Source organism: Talpa occidentalis, unplaced genomic scaffold, assembly GCF_014898055.3.
Source record: "Talpa occidentalis isolate TD23 unplaced genomic scaffold, MPIMG_talOcc4v2.1 talOcc4.14, whole genome shotgun sequence".
NCBI classification, from domain to species: domain Eukaryota; kingdom Metazoa; phylum Chordata; class Mammalia; order Eulipotyphla; family Talpidae; genus Talpa; species Talpa occidentalis.
This window is the reverse complement of record NW_023601433.1, coordinates 55,717,873-55,740,221: the sequence shown is the minus strand read 5'-3', so window position 1 is coordinate 55,740,221 and position 22,349 is coordinate 55,717,873. Positions and strand designations below refer to the sequence as shown.

Here is a 22,349-nt window from a genome sequence, read left to right as displayed (position 1 = left end):
CTCCCTGGTGGTGCAAGGGGTTAAGACGCAACCTATGAAGCTATCTGCAGCCACTGCAGCACGAGTTCAATACCCGGCCAAGGAGCTACCCACATGGTGCAGCAGACCTCTCTTGACTCGCCCACTGCTCCCCTCAGCAGTATATTTTGGTCGATCTGCCTGTTCTGCTCCCCACTCTGTCTCTGGTGAATTCTCTCACCCCCCACACCTCTGACCTATACCCCAGTTCTTGTATGCATCAATAAATAAATCTTTAAAATAAAAAAAAAACAACACTTAAAAAAGGAAATTCTAATATTAGTTCCCAGGTTCAGTTAGCTTTCAAAGTAAGCATACTAGTACTGACATTTTGCTTTGAGAGTGCTATTACCACACACAATCTTTTTAACTTTCCTGATATCCTCCTTAGAGTATAAACACAGTTCCAGCAGTGCCCCTTTGAATAACCTTTAGTCTGTGTTCTGATGGATGCCCCTCCTATCCCAGAGCACTTTCTGCAAACACTCTTCACCTCTAACTACAATCATGCTTCTGTGATCTCTGTACATCAGAACATTTCCATTCTGCATATTCTCTAATAAGGCAAATGCCACACAAAATGTACCTAGTGACTGTTCACTCATTTAGTGACTTGTCTTCCAATAATGAAGTAGCTTCCTCTCTGGATGGAAAACTAGATTTCCAGAAACATTCTAATGAGCCATCTTTTGCCATCCCGCCCCCAAATCCCTCATTTGAAGGACACACAATACTGTGACCAATCCACATTCAAATAACTTCCTTCCTCTTGCCCTTTTATTCTATGTTATTCATGGGCATCAAATAAGGTTTGCCCGGCATACTGGCAAAGTATATGAAACAGCCCCAACCCATTCTCATCACATAATCCAACTCCGTCTGTAGGGTCAATTCTCTGAATTTTTCTCAATAGACAAACATTAGCTTGGCACTCACCCTTTCCACGCACCCCTGGCCCAATCCCACAGTGCCCTTGCTTTACTCACCAGCCTGCATGCTAAGCTCCACTAGAAGCCTGATGTAGGAGAGGTTAAGGGGAGTCTGCAACAAATGAAGCTATGAGGTCTGTCTGCTCTTGAACTCCGCTTGATTGGACTCAGAGACTAGATGTGGTGAACTCTCTGGGCAAGGCTTTTGCCAACTCCCCCACCTGCCATCTGCATCCCTGAAGTGCTGTATAGCAAAAATGTAAAAATACCAGATCCATGTACATCAAAGTGATATGAGCTTTTTCATCGGTAGTTTCTATAAGAATACCTTATTACAACATCCACCCAGCATCCCCAGGCACTGAACCAGGTACCAACTTTCCATCTCTACCAACTTCCCTCTCCATGCCCTGGTGGCTGTTCAACTCCACTTCTCCCTCAACTCTTTCTGATCCTCAGTTCTACCTGTGGGAAATATGTGAACTCTAGCTATTGTCACTTTGTACTTGACCTTTTATTAGGTTGCCTCCCCGTTTACATTGTGAATCCCAAAATGACAAAGGCACAGGTTATATCTTAAATGTGTGTGACTCATTTTGTCAGGAAAATCTCATTTTTGATACACCAGTTATGGCCCTAGACATTAAGTGTTAGACTCTGCTTGGTGTATCAAGTGAATAGTGACAGAGATATGGAATAAAGTAAGCAAAAAGAAAGTTGGAGAAAGTTCAAAAACAAGAGTGCTGAAGCCAGGTGTTGCACAGTGGTCTGCCAGTGCTACAGTGCCTGTTTAATTGAAATCTTATAATAAAAGTTTAAATACATAAAATTTTTTTATCAAAAGAACACCCCCCCCAGGTCCCCAGCCTGATGCACATGGAGGAGGGGCAGTGGAAACTGGCTACCTACAGGGAACGCAGAAATGACAGGTCCAACTCTCATTGGCATCTTCCTCAAAAAATGCTCCATGAGTGAATTCAGAGTCTCAGGTGAATGAGCCCTCGGCCCCACACTGGCTTTCTTCAAGTAACTGGAGTCCACACCAGGAATTCTGTGCTGTGGAGAATGCACCGCTGGGCTTTCAAAAGACCAGGAAGAGCAGGGCTTCATGTCTGGGCAGCACTATGTTCTCAACGGTGCGTTCCATGGCACGCACCTGCTCAGGGGAGGCTGTCAAGAAGGCCAGAGGCCCGATGCGCTGCTCTGCACAGGAGTGGCAGAGGTGGCCACCCTTGTTTTCCTTCCTGTTGCTCTGCAGTGAGTGATAAGAAAAGGAAGTAAGGGGAACACTCAAAGAACAAGGATTTTCCACCAAGAAGCACTGATCTGCTGCTATGATTCTGATGTTTTCAGACCTGGGTGAACCCCTGAGTAATACTTCCCACAGTATGGTCCATCTTGGGAAGACTCAACTCTACCAAATTCTCTTTGAGTAGAAGCCAAAATTTATCAAGGCAGGGGAAAAAAAGCCCAGAGGAACATAATGGGACCCTCCAGGGTAAAGAGCTCTCCTCTGAGTGCCAGCCACAACCCAGTCTCCCAGATTATGGCCCACACTCTGGACTTGTGGTTGCACTGTCTTTCATACACCACACTGCTCATGCCTTCCATACAGAAAGCCCCTAGTAAGGATTGCACAAATTTCTCTTTTATCTCCCTCACCCACAGCCCAGACAAGCAATAAAATAAGCAAGTGCAATAAAAGGCAAACAAATGGATTCAATTCTGCAGAAAGCGAATGCTGCCACCAAGACCACGTACGTAAGTGATGGGCAGCTTCTTCATGGTAAGCACAGTGTCCACGGGGATGGCGTTGTTGCACTGTCCCACGCAGCAGCGGACTACTCCTGTTTTTAAGACATCACTTGTCAGTTCTGCTTGCAAGAAGTACTCCTGAGAGGAAAAGAGTGAGAAAGAGGATAACAGCAATATTTCTGCCACCTTGCCGGGAAACTCCAGTAGTTAAGGAGCTATAAACACAAGTTAAATGTTGTATACATACTGGAGAGAAAAGCACTGAATGTCCATTTCCTTGAGTTTCTACCTTTTTCCCCTGCCTATAAGGTATCCCCAAGAAAGAACACTCAAAGCAGTTCAAATGGCTTCTTAGTGAAAGTGCTTTTTTAAAAGAAAAAAAGGCTTAATGGCAAAACATGTGAAACTATTGGTTCTCATCATAATTTGGGATATTTCTGAATTTTATCTTACGCTACCTGTCCCTGAATCATTAAAAAGTCTTTGTATATTCATTTTACAACCCAGATAAGCTGACACAGAGGACCTTAAAAGATCTACCCACATCAGCACTACACAACATTTCTATCCTCCAAATCTCTGGCTATAGTAGTGGCAAACAATTAACCATTTTCAGCTTCAGTTCTTCAGCTCTAAGGGCAGATCACACGGCACCTACACATCACATGGCTGTTGTGAGGAAGAAATACAACAGAACATGCTAAGCGCCCAGTACCTGCAGTGAGCACCCATTCAAATGTTACCTCCCAGACCAGAAATGTCACAAGCACAGAGACCATGTCCCTGGGGGAGTCTACACAGTTCTGGTATACCAGAAGGACCACAAATAACTGCTTACAAAATAATTATGATGTCTTATTTTCTGAATTACAACTGGCTATGTGCTTTTTTATTTTATTTTATTTTATTTTTATAGAGGCATGTTTTCTTTCTTTCTTTCTTTATTTGTTTGTTTGTTTGTTTTGTTTATACATGCACTGGGTACAGTCAGAAGCGCGGGAGGGTGAGAGAATTCACCAGAGCCAGAGTGGGGAGCAGAGCAGGCAGAAGGACCGAAGTACACTGCTGAGGGGAGCAGAGGGCGGCAAGAGAGGTCTGCGTGCCATGTGGGACCCTCCTCTGGTGGCCGGGAAGCAGCCGGGGATCGAACTGGCTCTGCAGAGGCTGCGGGCAGCTTTGCAACCCAGTGCTCAACCGCTGCGCCACCGGGGAGGCCCTATGTGCTTTTTTTTATAGTCTATGTGTAATAACGTCTGTTTTGTTTTTTTTTTTTCTCTCTTATAAAATGTGCCTATCTGCTACAGAAACAACAGAAATAGTAGTGGCAAACCAATGAGTACTGACAATTAACTATGTGAAATCCTTTCTTAAAAAGAAAAGCATACATTTCCTATCCACTCATAGGATTTTTGCGATAAGGAGGGATTCCATTTGGGCAAATGAGAATTACTGTGATGATTCTCTTCATTTCTCCAAAACTTAAAGAAATAAACACAGGGACAAGAAAGGCTTCTGGTGATTAGCTGCATTTTTACGGGGATTAAAGAAAAAGGAGACAGCCAGATGCACTCTTGGTCATAGAGGAGACAAAAATTGCTCATCTCTCTAGGCACAGGGGGACAAAGGCACAAAGAAGGTTTTAGTGGTTTCAAATGACTCTAGTCAAACTGTCAAGGAAGGTGAGACTCAGGTGAGTCAAAATTACTTCAGGGAAGATGCATCTGATTTCAAACTCCAAAAATATTCTTACAGTCAAATAAACCTGTCCCAAAGAGGTGTGAAGAAAAATGACAAGGGAGATCTAAGAGAACAAAGCGTGATGAAGACGAAAGGCAATTAGCCAGGGCAAGACAGATCTGCGCAGTCACACAGGGTTTTATCTGCAAAGTTCCTCCTCCTTAAGCTCTGGTATTATCTTCCTCAAAATGTAAAGAAAAATCCTATTTTTTTGTTTGTTGTCTGTCTCTTCATCTAAAATATGGGCTCCATTCTATGAGGTCGAGAATTTTTGTCCAAAATTATAACCTCACTGCCTAGAGATATGCTTGGCACATAGCAGGCAGCCCCCAAAATAATCAATTATGAGCTTTAGCGTTCTGTTTTCCTACCACTGAACAACTCTGTGACAATACACCATTTACTAAAAAAATGATTCCTGCCCCACACATCTGCCTGCCCCTAAGTTCCAAGTCATTAGTAGTTGCAACACTTAGATTCTACAGCTACAAATATTCTTACCTCCTTGAGAAACATGCAATCTGGAACTTCAACTAAATCATCCTGTTTTACAAAATCTTATATATTTTGGCGAGAGCCAAGAAAGAGTATATTAATTTTTACACTTTGAATTTCAAGTTTCAGGCTTAAGTATCTTTGCTTTAAGGAAAGATGCACTAAGTAGTAACTGTTTGCTCAAATTTCTGTTCAAGTTCCCAACAGCCTTGAAAAAGACTAAGTGGCTTATACTACAGCCCATGGAAGGCAGAAAAGAAATAGAAATAAGCGAGTGGAGGAGAAGGCTAGTGTGCCAAGTGTTGAGTGACTGCTGATGCTTTATTGCATCTCAGCCAGATGACAGGAGGCCAGATGGCTCCATGCTCATTCTCCCCTGGCAAGGACATATTCTTTCAGGGAAGTCTATTAGTAACAGCAGCTGCAAGTTCATAAAAGACTAGGGAGTGGGAGGGAGGGGAAGTTTAGACACAGAAAACAATTTTTGCTGTTTTTTACCTAATAGTTTTGAGAACTGATTGAGCATGGGAGAAGATATTGCTGAATCCAGTTGGTATTTTAAAAAGAACTTTTAAAATTCAATTAGAAAAGAACCAATTTTTCTTTCTTTGGTAAGAGCACTTCCTGTACCATGGGCCATGGACTCTCACGAAAGAGAAGTCTTCTCTTCAAACCAGACACCGAGTCAAAGGTCTTCATAAGCCTGCAGGTTGATTGTTTATTCAAACCTAATAAAACCTGACCATAATTAAATTAACTTGTACTCCAGTTCCTCTTACCCCAGCCAAAGTCAAAATGTTCTCCAATGATTTAGTCATAATAAGACGCTTCTTGGCACGAGTTACTGCAACATACAGTAAATTCCATTCATCCTCAGAAAATGACTCTAAAGAAAGTAAAGAAAAAAATACAGATCAACTCCAAAGCCTACTTATAAAATAACATGTTCTTATGTAAATGTTTACCATCCCTCATCCACTCACCCCAAGAAACCATTCAAGACCTGTTGGCTATATATACAAAATTTTCCTACAAACACCATATCCAAAAATGAACAAAAACCTAACAGACTAGTGGCACAAAATACTGAGTTTTATTTCATGCTGCTACAGGTAAATTCCAGGAATCTGGCCATTGGCTCTTCAACTCCTGAGAGGTGCTAGGTATGTGCTTATGGTAATCCTCCCAGCTCTCACCACAACCCTGTGTGGCTGATGGAGAAACTGAAGCTTATGAAGCTTAACTCACTTAGACAAAACAGGCCCCATCTAGTCAAGGGCCCAGGAGCCAAACCCAAGCCTGCTCATCTCCAATGCCCATCTTTTCTCCATTTCCTGTACTGTGTGTCTGACAGTATGTTCTAGAATTGTCTTATGTTGTGACAGGACAACCAGAGAAGAAAAACACATTTACAAGTCTTTCCTGCCTACCTTACGCCTCTCTTCTCTCATTCACAATACCCCAGCACGATGGAAAGAACTCAATAAAAAGCAGTTGATCTGTGAATATACTAAAAGCCATTAAATTGTATATTTTACATGGGTGGATTGTATGGAATGTGAATTATATCTCAATAAAGATGTTAATCCCAAACAAGTACATGTAATGACCAGCAGGGGGAAAAAAAGTAGCAGTATATTAAATACACCCCTCCTCCCCAATAAAAAGCAACTGTTCTCGCTCTACAACCATTTCATTCCCCACTCCACTCCAATACCATGTCTTCCCCTCACTTATGAAGATATTCATCAGATAAGGAATTTTCAGTACTTGTATTTTAAGCTCTCCAATGTATGCTATCCAAATTTTGAACCCATGGTTAACAAAGAGTTATTAGGAAAACTGTTTGTAGGAAAACTTCAAACCATTTTATCCTAATATGAACCAAAACAATAGCACTGATGTTAGTTTAACAACTAGCATTGAGTATAAGTTTATATAGATGCAAATAAATGAGAGTGCTTACTAGTCCACTCATATGATTTTCTGGCCTCTTTAATAAAAAGGAGAATAATGAAAAAAAAAAAAAAAAAACAGCTTGTGAGCAGAAAATAGCACATTTTAAAGCTTTTATGAGGCTGGAGCACCCAATGTCTGACGACAAAAATCCAAAGCTGCAGAGTTAATGAAGGTTAAGTTGGGCTACTCTAAACATAACCACCTGCAGAGAGGTGGACCTTGTGAAGTTTGGTTTTTCGTAAAAATCCACAGTACAGGAGTCACAAGTTTAGGACTAGAAGGAAGTTTAGAAGTAGAAGGTTTTTCTGCTTCTAGAAGGATCCTTCCAAAGGTGCTATACTGTGTAACAAACATCCAGGCAATCCAAAGGCAACCCACAATCAATTCTCAGAGAGGCCCTCAGTGCAGCCTTACCGACTCTGAAGTGGGGCAGTTGTGCGAGGTTGTGTCTGGCACAAGGCACCTTAACAAAATCATCCAGCACATGCACAGTGTCAAACTCCAAGCCTTTGGCTTTGTGCACAGTGCCCAAAATGTACTCTGGAATAAAAATACAGCATAGTTAGATGAGGGAGTAACAGGGAAGGAAACAAAATGGGGGAAGTAGACATTTCTTCCTATACTGTTGAAATTCAAACCACAATTTTCTTGCCTATGTGCAGCTTTGTGGGAAAAGGAGCAAAGAAGAACCTAAATTAGATGAGAGAGAGTGAGAGAGAAAGGGGGAAGTAAAAACTTAGTTGCAGTTAGCATATCTCAGGATCACAATGAATATCTCAGTGACTTGTTAATCCTGCTATTTTACACACCCAGGCTCAGAAGAGGGGTGAATGGCCTGCCCAAAGTGACAGTGGCTGAAAAGCAACAGAAAGAAAGGGCCCTCAGGAAACACTGCAGGTCTGCTCCCTTCTCTTAGGCAAGGCCAAGAAGGCAGCAGAGCTGCCCCTGGGTACACACGGCAGTCATGCAGGCAGAAAGGAAGCATCAGAAGACACGTCCTTTCCCCTTGGGGGACGTGAACTGTTTCCTTTACCTGCAAAGTCCCGGTCTTCTATATGGCACTTTTCTATCCTCTCCACCAGTTCTGGAATCCTGATATTATACTTCTCAACAACGGCAATCTTTGCTTCAAGCTCCTTGTCCTCGGCTGCAGTCACATACCTCTTGAAGCCACTAAAGCCTTCTTTGTGCACCCATCTTCTAATAAACTTGTCCTTAATGAAGAGGTTTTCTACGGGGATACACACACAGGTTAACATGACACAGATGACATTGACAGGCAGTGGCAGTAGCTCCACATTCCTAACCAACAGTGTAATCAATAAATGGTCTTCAAGCTGGGAGATCCGGGTTCTAGTCCCAACTACATCACTAATCTGCTGTGTGTTCCTGGGCAAGTCAGTGAAATGCCTGTGCTTTAGCCTCTCCGTCTCCAAACTGAGGTTAAAGAGCCCTACCCTTGAGATCCTTACCTACTTCACAGGGATTTGAAATAGCACAATAACACAAATGTGCGATCAAAGTGTCAGAAATGACCATGTGGGACTCATGCAGAAGGTTCCATGTGTAAAGTTGCCAAAGCAGACAGATGGTGGGAAAGACAAGCCTAAGGGACTAACATCAGAAAGAAATTTAGACGTCTTGAGAGAAGGATCTGGAAAGAACTGTCAGTACCTCTGAAAACAGGTCTCAGGCATTTCACAAAAGCTAGCTTCACCCATTTCCAGAAGAAAATAAGAACACTGACTCAGAACCAGCCCCTCCTTCTCCCATCCCTTGTCACGGGAGTGCTTCTGTCCACTGCATCACAGCCAGGAGGGTACTCACGTTTTTTCCGTTCTTCCTCTGGCTGAAGAAGGATCCAAATATCAATGATTCTGTCCAATCCAAATGATTTAATCCCCTGAAAAAGTTTTTTGGTGGGATTTTTGGTTTTTTGTTGTTGTTCATTTTGTGTTGTTTTTGTTGTTATTTTTACAAAACAAAGTAAAGCAAACATAGAGATGGGATTTTGGGATGAGATGATATCTTTAAAACAGATCATATTACACCCAAAGCATAAAGGCAATTTATGGAGAACTTCTTCAAGCACAAGCACTAGCACTAGGCTATTCCCACAGCCTGAAAACAGGATTAACAAGTTTGGGCTGCTACTTAAACTCTCCTTATGTTTTTTTTTTTAAAGGGGCAAAAGCTAGTTGCCCACTACTTTCTTTCAAAAAGGGCAATTTAAATCATCTACCTAACAGGAATATAAAATGATTGCAATGGAAAATATAAATGGCACCTAAATATAAAGTATGGAGTATGAATAACTTACCATTGTTTCTTTTGAAGAAAGAACTAAAGGCTTTCTATAGGTTCAGACTTTTTTATGTTTAAAGGTTAATTTCTGGAGAAGAGTGCCTGATTTTGTCACCATTCAGCCTAATTCTACCTAGAAGCATGTGCTGAGCATGGATGTGGGTGCCCTTACAGAAGAAAGATAATAAGGGCTCCACATTTAAAGAATTTATCTTCTATTGGGGAAGGGTCACATAAAACACTAACGTAAAACAGACCAAAATGAGGGCCTCCCTGGTGGCGCAAGGGGTTAGGACGCAACCTATGAAGCTATCCGCAGCCACTGCAGTATGGGTTCAATCCCCGGCCAGGGAGCAAGCCACATGGCGCAGCAGACCTCTCCTGTCTCGCCCGCTGCTCCCCTCAGCAGTGTATTTCAGTCAGTCTGTTCTGTTCCCCACTCTGTCTCTGGTGAATCCTCTCACCCCCAACACTTGTGGTCTGTACCCCAGTTCTTGTATACATAAATAAATAAGTCTTTAAAAAAAAAAAGACCAAAATGAGACAATATACATTATAATTCGAAACCAGATGTGGTCAAGTACAATGGTGTGTGCTACAGGCAATTAGTAGATGTAAGAGAGGGGAAGAGAGCAACTTACTTTATATCAAGTCCAGCACGGATGATATTCCAAAAGCACTGTTTTCTTACAATAATGAAAATGACTAAATTATGCTACATCTACTAGATAAAATATTGTAAGGTCCTTAAAGCAGCAACATGAAAGAAAACATGCCTATGTGTCCAATGGAAAACAGCAGATATTTTTATGTGCACTATAACTGCAATTATGTAATCTACCTATCTATCAGGACAAAGACATAAGAAATTAGCAAAAGTGAGATTTATTATATGAAACATGGAAATTATGGGTGATTTTTTTTTCCTTTCAATTTCCAAAATTTCTCTAACTTGATTATATAAGCTTTATAAATGAAGAAAAAAAAGAGAACATCTTTTACTACGATTCATATTGGGTGCGAACACATAGCAGGCTCTTGAAAGGGTTTTTTTTTCCATAAATGAATAAATATCTTTTAGTTCTATGACTTTGCTTTGAAGAGTTAAAAATCCCATAGACATGTCAATCCTAACTTCCCCGTGAAACAGGTAAAGGAAAGGCATTAGTTTTATCTTAGAGATGGAGAGAATGAGGCACACAGAAGTTGTGACTTGCCACAAGCCACACAAAGCTAGTGACAGAACCAGAGCTAGAACCCAGGTGTTCAAACTCTATCCATTTGAGCCCACCAGCACTTCCCAGCCATGCTGTCATCTCACTTGCTCTTACACTAATGAACAACATACACAAGAATGCTCGCAGGTAGCCAGCACCCTCATTTGTTTAATCGAAGATGAGAAGGGCATTTATATCTTTTATAATGGGAAAAAAAAGTTCCTCTGTCATAATTGGGTCTGATTTTATAGGAATCTATGGCTAGTATAATCACAATGGCAGGGGTGAGGTCTGCGTCATGATGCTGCCTGGTCAAGAGTCAAAAACCCACATGTCCACTTGTATAATAATCCTAGTTAAATTGAACATTTTTATCAACTATGTGTGTCTGCTATGTTTCTGGGCATGAAGCAGTCAACAGAAATGTACTCTTACCCCAATCAAATGGATCCTTGCAGGTACTTCTCCATCAGTCACCCGTACAGCCTCATCAAACACATTGGCATTGGTCCGGGACAACAAAGCCACCTGCCCCTTTACATCGCCTCTAATGCCACCTTTTGGAAGAGAACAAAAACTCTATGGCAAGTCCAAAAAAAAGAGGAAACTAGTTTTTGTAGCAAACGAAAGAAGAGTAACCGAAAGCCTTACTCTGATGGTTTCCTCCAACCAAAGTCTTTTTCCTGACTCTCTTGCAGACATCCAAGATAGTGGCTCCCACATACGCTATTTCTACACCAAATCTAAAACTCTGTTGGAAAACAAAAACGAGTTAGTAATTGCTCCAAGAAGTATGTTAGCACATTTTTTTAAATTTTTTTTTTTAATTTATACAAGCACTGGGTACAGTCAGAAGCACAGGAGGGTGAGAGAATTTACCAGAGCCAGAGTGGGGAGCAGAGCAGGCAGACTGAGGAAGTACACGGCTGAGGGGAGCAGTGGGTGGCAGGAGAGGTCTGCGTGCCATGTGGGACCCTCGCCGGTGGCCGGGAATTGAACCAGCACTGCAGAGGCTGCAGGCAGCTTTGCAGCCCAGTGCTCAACCGCTGCGCCACCAGGGAAGGCCCATGTTAGCACATTTTTATCATTGTCAAGTCCAGCCTTGCAAAATCCAACTGAATATGCTCGGCTCATCCTACCTGGAAAAGGCATTTGGAAATTCCCACTGCAAATCCTTTGTACCTAAGCAGAAGCTTCACGCTCAAAGAATTACTGACTTTATTTCTACATTTTCAGAATAGCATTTTCTATCTTAAAACATTAATCACCTATTTTTCTTTGCCCCTTCCCCCCAAATCCAAATCTTGACAATTCTTCCAGCATCCTTTCTGCTGTTTTTCGTATTGTTGCTACCTGCTCGGCTCAGACAACCAAACCTCACCTATTCGATCTCTTCCCCTCAAGTCTCCTCCCACTGACAAATGAGTCTCTATAAATTCTGTTAGATGAATCTTTCCCACACTTTCATCAAGACATGTCCTTGCTACAAAAACAGAAGAATAACACAGCAGGTCATCAAATAAAATCATCTTGTTAAAAGTCATTTTGCTTAAAGTCAGCTTCTAAGAACATGTGAATGATGAAAAGTAAGGATTTACTTACTTTACCAGAGAAAACAGTGATGGGCTCAGGTTCAAGAGCCCTCACAGCTTGGACAGTCTTACCTCCCACTGTTCTCTGAGAAAAACAAACTTTTCTTTTAAGCAAATTTGCCCTTCTTTTCAAATCAAACCTAACAAAGAAGTTTAAATTATATAAAAGATTAAGGGAGACGAAGGAGGGTCTTTCCCCTTGCTTTTCAGATTCCCTTAAAATAATTAAAAACACTGCCCTATATATTCAGCCCCAAGTATAATAATCATTTCCTAAGCATTATTCAGTATTTCTTACCCTCCTTGGCTGGGCACATATTATTTTCTATCACCCTTTCTCACCTATCAAAATTACTTTCTACTCTCAAAACCTGGTTCAGCAAGCTACTTTCTGGAACAACAGAGATATAAAGAGACTTTTCTCCCTGAAACTCATGCATTTATAACAATAAAAAATGGTATACTTTAGGCCTCCCCGGTGGCGCAGTGGTTGAGCGCTGGGTTGCAAAGCTGCCCGCAGCCTCTGCAGCGCCGGTTCGATCCCCGGCTGCTCCCCGGCCACCGGAGGAGGGTCCCACATGGTGCGCAGACCTCTCCTGCCGCCCGCTGCTCCCCTCAGCAGTGTACCTCGGTCCTTCTGCCTGCTCTGCTCCCCGCTCTGGTGAATTCTCTCACCCTCCCAAGCTTCTGACTGTACCCAGTGCTTGTATAAATAAATAAATCTTTAAAAAAAAAAAATGGTATACTTTAGAGAATACAGTCTAAGGAAAACAATACTATCAACAAACATTCTGAGTGAACCATAACCCAAATTATAAAATAAATATCCCTATGTCTATACTGATATAATTTAATTTAATTAAATGAGAGAAAACAAATCTCCTTCAAAGAATTCCAAATAATTTATGTAAATTTTCCAACACTATCCTTGTGTGAGGGCTGGGATAATGATTTCCGACCAAAGCATGCTATATAAAAGGTAAGGGAGAGAGTAACTTGGAGAAGCCTATCCAGCACCACTGAGGCAAGGTGATCAATGCAACAGCAAAAATCATCATCATGTTGACAATATGTGTCCTCTATACAATGTGATGAAAATAATACTTTACTTCTGAGATCTTCCTCCCAAGAACCCATTATATCTGTCTAATTAGAAGAAAACATCAGATGAATTCCAGTTTAGGGACATACTACAAAACACCTCGCCAGTATTCTCAAAGTCATCAAAAACAAGAAAGTCTGAAAAACTGTCACTGTCACAAGGATCACAAGAAGACAATGACAACTAAATATAATGTGGCCAACTAATTAAGATCCTGAAACAGAAAAAGGACATTGCATATAAACTAAGGAAATCTGAATAAACCATGGAATTTAGTTTATAGTAATGTATCATTCCAGTTCATCAACTGTGCAAAAATACCACACTAATATAAGAAGTTCGTAATAGAGGAAAGTGAGTGCAGGGTAAATGGGAACTTTCTGTTCTATCTTAGTTTTCTATAGCTGTGAAACTGAAAAGTAATGTCCACTTAAAAAACTTTACTGTGAGGGCCTCCCTGGTGGCACAAGGGGTTAAGCACTGCACTATGAAGCAATGCACAGCCTCTGCAGCACGAGCTCGATCCCCGACTGATCAGGGAGCAATCCACATGGTGCAGCAGACCTCTTCTGACTCGCCTGCTGCTCCCCTCAGCAGTGTAATCTGCCTGTTCTGTTTCCCACTGTCTCTGGTGAATCCTCTCACTCCCTGCATCTCTGGCCTGTACCCCAGCTCTTGTATGCATAAATAAATAAATCTTTTAAAAAAAAAAAACTTTACTGTGAGCTCAGGTAACCCTAAATCACTGTAGCACAGAACAGAAACCTAAAGGAACAAAGTCACAGAATAGGTGACTATAACAAAACAAAACAGAGTTCAGGTTAAACTGATAAAAAGTGGTGCCTCTCATACCTTATAATTAGAAGTGTTTCATAACAGTTTTATCTAGTTGTTATATCTATATACAGTTGTGTCTATATATATTTACCCCATGAAAGAAACTCTTTCATTTAAAAATTACAATAAGCTCACTATATGATAACATAAAAAATACATTTTTCAAAACAAACAAAAAAAACCTCAGCAAGAAAAGTAGCTGTTTTATTGTCATTTAAAAAAATCTCTTTAATGCCCAGCTTAATAGAGAACAGTTAGATTCTCATATTTCTGCTGCATTCAATCTGTTTATACATTGTTCTGGTTGAAGTATATGAAGAAAATTCAGCCTCACACAAATACATAATGAAAAGGAGGGGAATGTTTAATGACCTTTTGGGACAATCAAAAATACTGTGAGCTGTCATGCTCACAGTGACAGTCACAAATTTTGGTTTCACTTAAAAGCCAGAATGTTTTTTATCTTTGGCAACTATTTGCCCGTTGTACACTAGAATTCATAGCTTTTGGAAAAAATGCCTAACCCAAGAATTTGAATAACCAGAATTGGTCCGACAGCTGTTCTTTCCAGTACAAATGGTTCTACAAGAAAAAAGCATTTTTTTTTTCTTGTGCTCTTAGTCAGATGACCATCATACTTCCATATGTTGCAAAAGTACATAATGTATACTTCCTACTTCCTCACACAGATCATTAACGAGATATATCCAAGGGTCAGCAATTAGTAAAATTGATCATTTTTGCTGTGTCATCAAGGACATTTTGAAATGAACTGCTTTTTTTAAACTAAGAGTGTTCCAGTAAAAAGCACAAAGACCACTAGTACTGTTTGGTGCAGTTACCCATCAATGCTTTGCATCATCCATGCAAATATCAACATAGTGAAAAAGGCAACCTACTATTAAGACTGCAGATTCCTTGAGAGCCATAGTAGGAGAATCATTGCTAAAAAGCAAGGACTTGCTACTTACTATAAGCCTGATGCAAAACGTCGCACACAATAAACAAAATGGGGAATGATAATATTTGCCTATATGTTTCTGGGGGCTCAGAAGCAGCAAACTCTTACCTGTGTGAGATAGAAGACGTGAGTGTGAGGGACTGTAAATAGAGCATTGACTGCACCACGAAAGGTATAGATCTGCTGGTGTGGGTCCCCTACAAAGATCTTCCCACAGGGCTGAGACAGAACTATATTCATGATGGCTGCAATCAAAAAGAGGGAATGTAAGAAGTCTGAAGAAACACCGACCCACGAGCAAAAAGGAACCCTATTTAAGAAAAAAGAGGGTGAATGGAATATTACTCAGCATTCAAAAAAGATAAACACATGCAATTTGCAGCAACATGGATGGTGCTGGAAGGGATCATGCTCAGCGAAATAAGCCAAAAACAGAAAGAAAAATACCGGATGGTCTCACTCATAGCAGGAATCTAGAAAACTTAAATAAGGGCCCAGGAAAATGAATAACTATAAGAAAGTGAAAATCAAAATCAACAAAAAACTATGAACCAGAGACACTTTTTGGGGGTTCGGGGGCAGGAGGGGAGGGATTGGGGTCAGAATGGGGGGGTTGCAATTGTATGGGGAATATAAAAATAAAATTTATTATTTAAAAAAAAAAAAGAAAAAAGAGGGTGAAACAATTTCATGACACTAAGCTAGGGGACTCTGGACAACATGCATCTTTTCCTGCAGGATGAACACACTCAATCCAAAGAAACAATTTTATAATGCACAAAAAGAAACAATTTCTATCCCAGGAATGAATAATATTATTTTTAGACCTGGTCAATTATTGAGTATAAGAAACCACAAAAGCTAATACAAAATAAAGCAACTGTCTTCTCTCTGAATACTGCACCTTAAGGCCCCAAAATGACCTAGAAAGTCATTGTATTTTCTGCTAGCCACTTGAAAAAGATTCAACACAAATTGTTCACTCTAAATTAACACCCTTTTCCGATTCAACCTGAATCGAGGCCACTAATATCTGATCTGCTATGATTAGTCCACATTTTAAGAATAAGCTAAGCAAAACATTTAGAGGAAAATAAATCTGCTTTGGGAGCAGGGTGAGTAAGGGTGAGGGGATGAGGAAGGTCAACTGTTGAAATCCCAAGTCTAATAATAAACATCATTTGCTCCTCTTCGTTATGACAAATAAGAACAATCAACTTATTTCACATACGCGTCCTCTTACATAATCATGATGCTGTTTCTATGTATTTGAGACTACTGATGTCCTGAATAGTTTATCACCTGGGGTACAGTCCTGAGCCTCATCCACAAAGATGGCATCAAAAGAGGCAAGCAAAGGTTTGCTCAGCTGCCAGAGTTTCAAATAGCCTAAAAGAAAGGAGCAGCAAGAGTGAGATTTTGTAGCTAAAAAAACAGGTACATTTAACAGATGTCAAGATCTGGGGACTTCATACCATCATGAGTCATCTGGTAAGCCTCTTCTTTGCACTCCCCCAGCTTCCGCATGTTGTCCCAAAGTCGGCTTGCTTCAAGGACACCGTTCTAGAAAGCAAGTGACATGGCAACTCAATATGAGCCCCTGAAAGGGACAGAACTCTGAAATCACACTTTTGTTTACACGCACAGAGGTCAGAGCAAAAGCATCATCACAGCAAGACAGGCAGCAACTGCTTCCTAACCTCCCTCCAGAGGCCCAACAGTCTCCCAATAGGGTCAAGTGCCAAGGTGAGTGAGAAGCGGGGGCCATACCAAGCCCAGTGATAGAACATCATTCAGAAAGCAATAAACCTTGAGTGAGTTATTCAGTGTCTGTGCCTCATCTATTTAACGGGAAGACCAGCATGAGGACCAAGTGAGATGTCCATGAGTGTTCTTCACAGAAAACACACAGCTATCACGCTGGGCCTACACCCTCCTCCTCCACCTCCTGTGAGCAGCTCTGAAGAAATTAAAGACAAACCTAACACTGAACCAGGCTGACTCTTATTTATCCCCAGAGCCCTAATACTACAGATGTTAGACACTCACCAGTTTTTCATTCGGTTCAACCATGACCCTCTGTCCTTGGCTGTTTTTACACCAAATAGGCACATGATCAATCGTCAGTTCTTCATCAGCAGAGGCAAAGAAGTTTTCTAAAGTCTTACACACTAGCTTGGCCCTTATGAATCCACCTTTCCCTTCAGCAAGGACAGAATTGACCATGAAGGGTGTTAACTTGAAGAGATTCAATTTCTTCTTTGATTGGTACCTGTAATGCATATTCCAAAGGAAGAGTATCTGGCTTTACTGGCAACTCGATAGTGTTTCCCACCACCCAACTCCCTTCTCTCTGATGACAGCGCAAGGTTACTCTACGTGGGATGGGGGGAGTAAATCAGAGAAGTTGAACAAGGTCCACATAAGATTTGAATTGGCTTCCTTAGGCTTTCAGGAATTCACATGTAATAACCCAGAAGATGAAGGAGCTTATGGCAGATTAGACTACTACTCCAAGGTGTGGACCAGAGATCCCCAGGGTGGGGATGGGGGTGGAGGGGGACAGCAGGGCACCAGAAGTTCCCTGAAGTTGTCTGACCAAGGGAATGCTAACTCAAAAGCCTAAATGGACCTGGGTCCAGCATACCTCAGCTGTCTTCTCCCCCTCCCAACCAAGAAAAATATAAAACTGCTCAGATTGGTGATATCCTGAACTTCAGACAATTCATCCTGACGTTTTATGCCTCAATTCCAGAGACATGCGAATGCCCCCTTCTGTAAGATTTTGTCATTCATTATAAAAGTACAAATCACTAACTCTATATTGGGAGAGTAATAAATAAAAGAAAAGAAAAAGCACTAAATTTTCTTAGCATTGTGGTGTAAGTTCACATGTGATGACCACAATGTAAAAACTAGTAATTAGACATAATAATGGTGGCAAGGCAATGCTCACTTCCGCCCGACGTGTCCATAGGCCATAGAATGAAAGGTCTTGCAGGTGACGTTGCTGGGGAAGACTCGCTCAGCCTGCTTTGCGATGCTCTTGTTGAATGTCACATACAGAAACCTGCTCTCAGACCATTTCTCAGCATACTTGACCAGGGTAGAGGTTTTCCCGGTACCTGAGGGAGCCAAGAGCAAGAGTGGTGAGTCTCTGGCCAGGAGAAGTGTTCCGAAGAATACCCTAGCCAGGTCTTCCCCAAGCTCATCTCACCTCTTGCTTGACACCAGCTAGTCACAGGTTTTCCAACACCAATAAAAATGACATAGTAAAAAGAGCAGCCAATTCTAAGGCAGACTAATGTGGGTGGGTTAGGATCTTGGCTCTGGCAGGTTGTAGTACAGTCTTAAAGGGCAATCCACTTGTCCTCACTGAATTTCAATTTGTGCTTTAGTCATACGTGGGTAACACTCACCTTGCAGGATCTGGTAGGATAAAGACAATCTTCAAGGTATCCAACAGAGGAACTTAGTAAGTGGTAGCTCTTACAAAACCACTAAATGCTTCCAGAGCAAGAACATGCAAATGAGTCTCAAGAACTCCTCTGATGCATTCAGGCCTTTGTCTGTCATATCTCTTCACCATTCGTTTGATTATTTAACTGTCATTCTTTTAACAAGTATGGGGCTTGCTTTAGCTCAGGAGTTATTTCTACAAATGCATCAACTGTTATTTAACAAGTATTTGTTAAGCACCTAATGTATGTTTAGCTGGATACTAAGTTCTGGGAGTATAAAGAACATAAAGCAAGGTTCTTACATTACAATCTAGCTAGTAATAAAGTACCAACAAAGTGGAAACAATTAGAACAAAAAGCGCATAAAGAGAAGTTGGTATAGTATTAAAGAATAGGTATGTGGAAACAAAAAAAAAATCTAACTTATGAAAAAGGTAATACAGTACCTTCCTATTAGCTCTACCTAACAGGGCTGTTTTAAAGTTTAATGAGATAATGTGCAAGTATTTATAAAACTCTTGCATTGATTATTCATGTAGTTAGGTACCAAATAGTTATTACAAATGATTAGTTACATTAAGAGCTCAGATATCATACAGAATGCAAAGGCTGCAGCTAAGCCTCTATCAGGAAGGGAGAGAAAGATGGGAGTCAATATAGCAAAGAAAGAGAGGGCAGGAGGAAGGGAGGAGGCTTCCAAGACTGGGCTGAGGGAAGGTGAGGGATAAGGATAGAATAGGTATGTTTGAGGAGAGAAATATACCCAGCTTTGAATTCAACCTCCAAGCTTATTTGCTTATTTAATCCAAAGAAAGTCAGTAAGTTTAAGCTTCAAGTCTTTATGAAAGAGGGATAACTTATCAATCTCAAAGAATATCATTAAGATTAGCACAATCAAATACTTGGGAATAAATCTAACAAAAGAGGAAAAGGACCTATACAAAGAAAACTATAAAACACTGTTAAAAGAAATAGAAGAACATACAAAGAAATGGAAAGACATCCCCTGCTCATGGATTGGAAGAATAAACATTATTAAAACGGCCATCCTACCAAAAGCAATATACAGATTCAATGCTATCCCAATAAAAATTTCAGTGTCATTCTTCAAAGAAATAGAACAATTATTGATGAAATTCATATGGAATCACCAAAAACCCCGAATAGCCAAAGCTCTCCTGAAAAAAAAAAGAAGGGAATGGAGGCACACACTCCCAGACTTCAAACTATACTACAAAGCCATAATCATCAAAACTGCATGGTATTGGAATAAGAACAGACACACAGACCAATGGAATTGAATAGAAAATCCAGAAATAAACCCACAGATTTATGGTCAACTAATATTTGACAAAGTAGCAAAGAATATACACTGGAGCAAAGAAAGTTTGTTCAATAAATGGTGCTGGGAAAACTGGGTCGCTACATGCAAAAGAATGAAGCTTGACTACTACCTCACACCATACACAAAAACCAACTCAAAATGGATTAAAGAACTAGACATAAGACCTGAAACCATAAAATAGATAGAAGGAAGTATAGGCAAAACACTACGGGATATGCACATCAAAGACATCTTTACAGACACATCACCCAAAGCAGTGATAGTGAAGGCAAAGATCAACAGCTGGGACTACATCAAATTAAAGAGCTTCTGCACAGCAAAAGAGACAATAACAAAAACTAAGAGAAACCCCACCAACTGGGAGAACATTTTTGCATACAACACTAATGATAAAGGACTGATCACAAAAATTTGCAAAGAGCTGATGAAACTCAACAACAACAAAGAAAATAATCCTGTCAAAAAATGGCCAGAAGAGCTAAAAAGAAACTTCTCTGAAGAGGAAATACAAATGGCCAACAGGCATATGAAAAAATGTTCAACATTACTTGTAATCAGGAAAATGCAAATCAAAACTACCATGAGATACCATCTAACACCAGTGAGAATGGCACATATTAAAAAAACTAGCAACAACAAATGTTTGTGAGGTTGTGGAGAAAAAGGAACTCTCCTGCACTGTTGGTGGGAGTGCAAACTGGTCCAACCACTATGGAGAGCTGTGTGGAGATTTCTTGACCTACTAAACATAGAGCTTCCATATGATCCAGCAATTCAACTCCTAGGTATTTACCCAAAGGACACAGAAACATCAATTCCAAAGAGCACCTGCACCCCTATGTTAATAGCAGCACTATTTACAATAGCTAAGCTTTGGAAACAACCCAAATGCCCAAAAATAGATGACTGGATCAAGAAGATGTGGTACATACACACCATGGAATATTACTCAGCATTCAAAAAAGATAAACACATGCAATTTGCAGCAACACGGATGGTGCTGGAAGGGATCATGCTCAGCGAAATAAGCCAGAAAGAAAAAGAAAAATACCAGATGGTCTCACTCATAGCAGGAATCTAGAATACTTAAATAAGGGACCAGGAAAATGAATAACTATAAGAAAGTGAAAATCATAATCAACAAAGAACTATGAGCCAGAGACACTCTATGAGGGGTGGGGGGGGGGAGGGATTGGGGTCAAAATAAGGGGGTTGCAATTGTATGGGGAACATAAAAATAAAATTAAAAATAATAATAATAAAATATTATTGTAACATTAAAGCTTAAAAAAAAAAAGATTAGCACAATAGCGGGCCCATGGAGACATTTAATCAATTTTATTGTGGTTTGTAGTAGGGTGTTTAGGTAAGAAAAAAGCCAGATGGAACTCAGGTAGAGAATACAGTATAAGCAAACGTTAAGACAAAAGAATAACCAAGTACTTTAGGAGACTGTAAGTATAACTAGCTGATTGAGGCAGAAGAATAGTAAACAAAATAGTCAGGAATGTTGGTTAGAACTAAATGGCAAAGGGTCTTCACCCTACAGAAGTCAGGAAGCTACTGAAACATAACCAGCTTCTCCATAAGATCCCAGGGCAGCCATCCCACAGACTGATCTCTATGGACTATTTGTCTCAACAGAACACCAGTGTGCATATTCCGTGGAGACATAAAAGGCAAGTATTCCTTTTCAGATTAGTTACATTAGTTTAATAATAAAGGTGAAGATACTCTGATAAGTTGCAAGAAAGGGGTATTATGATAAGAGCAAAGCTGACTATTACAAAATACGGAGTTCCATTACCTGCAAATGCCATAATTTTTACCACCTGAAGAGGTTCCATCTTATGGCTCAGAATCAGTTGTTGTTCATGTGTAAGCTGGATGGTTTTCTTGCTATAAACATTACAAAAGAGATGTTAGAAAAACAGAAGAAAACTGAAAAGACCAGATGCTAAACTATCTAAAAACTAAGCAGGACAATTGCATGAATGGAAAATTTAAACCTCAAAATTTGCAGTCCATGCTCCCAATGCACTCACAAACTAAAGAGAGAAAGTGACATAATTTTAAGTGATTTCTAAAACTGGGTAAGAAAAGATATCATTAATCAATAAGTAATGTCTTTAGATTTAGAAAGCACAAAGATTTTGTGCACGATCAACTGAATTTTATGCTATTTTCTTTTTTTAATGTTAGCCATACCTGAGGAAAGCCAACTTGTAGTTTTATGAATAAATTAAGAAAAACCCCTGACAGCTAAGTGCAGGTAGTACAAATGTAAATGCAATGTCTAAAAAAAAAATGAAACAAAACAAAAATCAATACACTGATGGGTCGATTTTATGTAATGTAAACTATACCTCAATAAAACTTAAAATGTCTCTCCTCACTGAGTAGGAGAGTCAAAAATGGCGTACACCTACATACACACACACACATCTACCTACATACCCTGGCCAAACTGATGGTTCCTCCTTAACTTCTGTGGCCTGAGTACAGGAATTCTCCTGAAGATACAGGCAATAGAAAATGTTGTAGTGAATCCTAATAAGAAAAAAAAGCAAATTTAGAGATTTTCAAATTGCCACAATCTCTATCTTATTTTTCCCTCAGATGTATTTAGACCAATTA

At 40.3% G+C, this 22,349-nt stretch overlaps 1 protein-coding gene across 10 annotated transcripts in view; it reads right to left on the bottom strand.

Moving 5' to 3' along the window:
* Positions 1–1,716: 1,716 nt before the first annotated feature.
* FBH1 (F-box DNA helicase 1) overlaps positions 1,717–22,349 on the bottom strand; it is a 44,638-nt gene continuing 24,005 nt past the window's right edge. For all 10 annotated transcript variants that reach the window (XM_037510565.2, XM_037510562.2, XM_037510566.2 and 7 more), the window contains 15 exons: positions 22,170–22,262; positions 21,520–21,611; positions 17,863–18,031; positions 16,956–17,178; positions 16,382–16,469; positions 16,209–16,295; positions 15,015–15,151; positions 11,066–11,165; positions 10,850–10,971; positions 8,721–8,796; positions 7,927–8,124; positions 7,308–7,433; positions 5,714–5,820; positions 2,709–2,840; positions 1,717–2,199 (listed from right to left, as the gene is read on the bottom strand). In XM_037510565.2, coding sequence (XP_037366462.1) covers positions 2,029–2,199; positions 2,709–2,840; positions 5,714–5,820; positions 7,308–7,433; positions 7,927–8,124; positions 8,721–8,796; positions 10,850–10,971; positions 11,066–11,165; positions 15,015–15,151; positions 16,209–16,295; positions 16,382–16,469; positions 16,956–17,178; positions 17,863–18,031; positions 21,520–21,611; positions 22,170–22,262 — 1,921 coding nt within the window. In that variant the 3' untranslated portion in view covers positions 1,717–2,028. The remainder of the gene's footprint in view (positions 2,200–2,708; positions 2,841–5,713; positions 5,821–7,307; positions 7,434–7,926; positions 8,125–8,720; positions 8,797–10,849; positions 10,972–11,065; positions 11,166–15,014; positions 15,152–16,208; positions 16,296–16,381; positions 16,470–16,955; positions 17,179–17,862; positions 18,032–21,519; positions 21,612–22,169; positions 22,263–22,349) is intronic.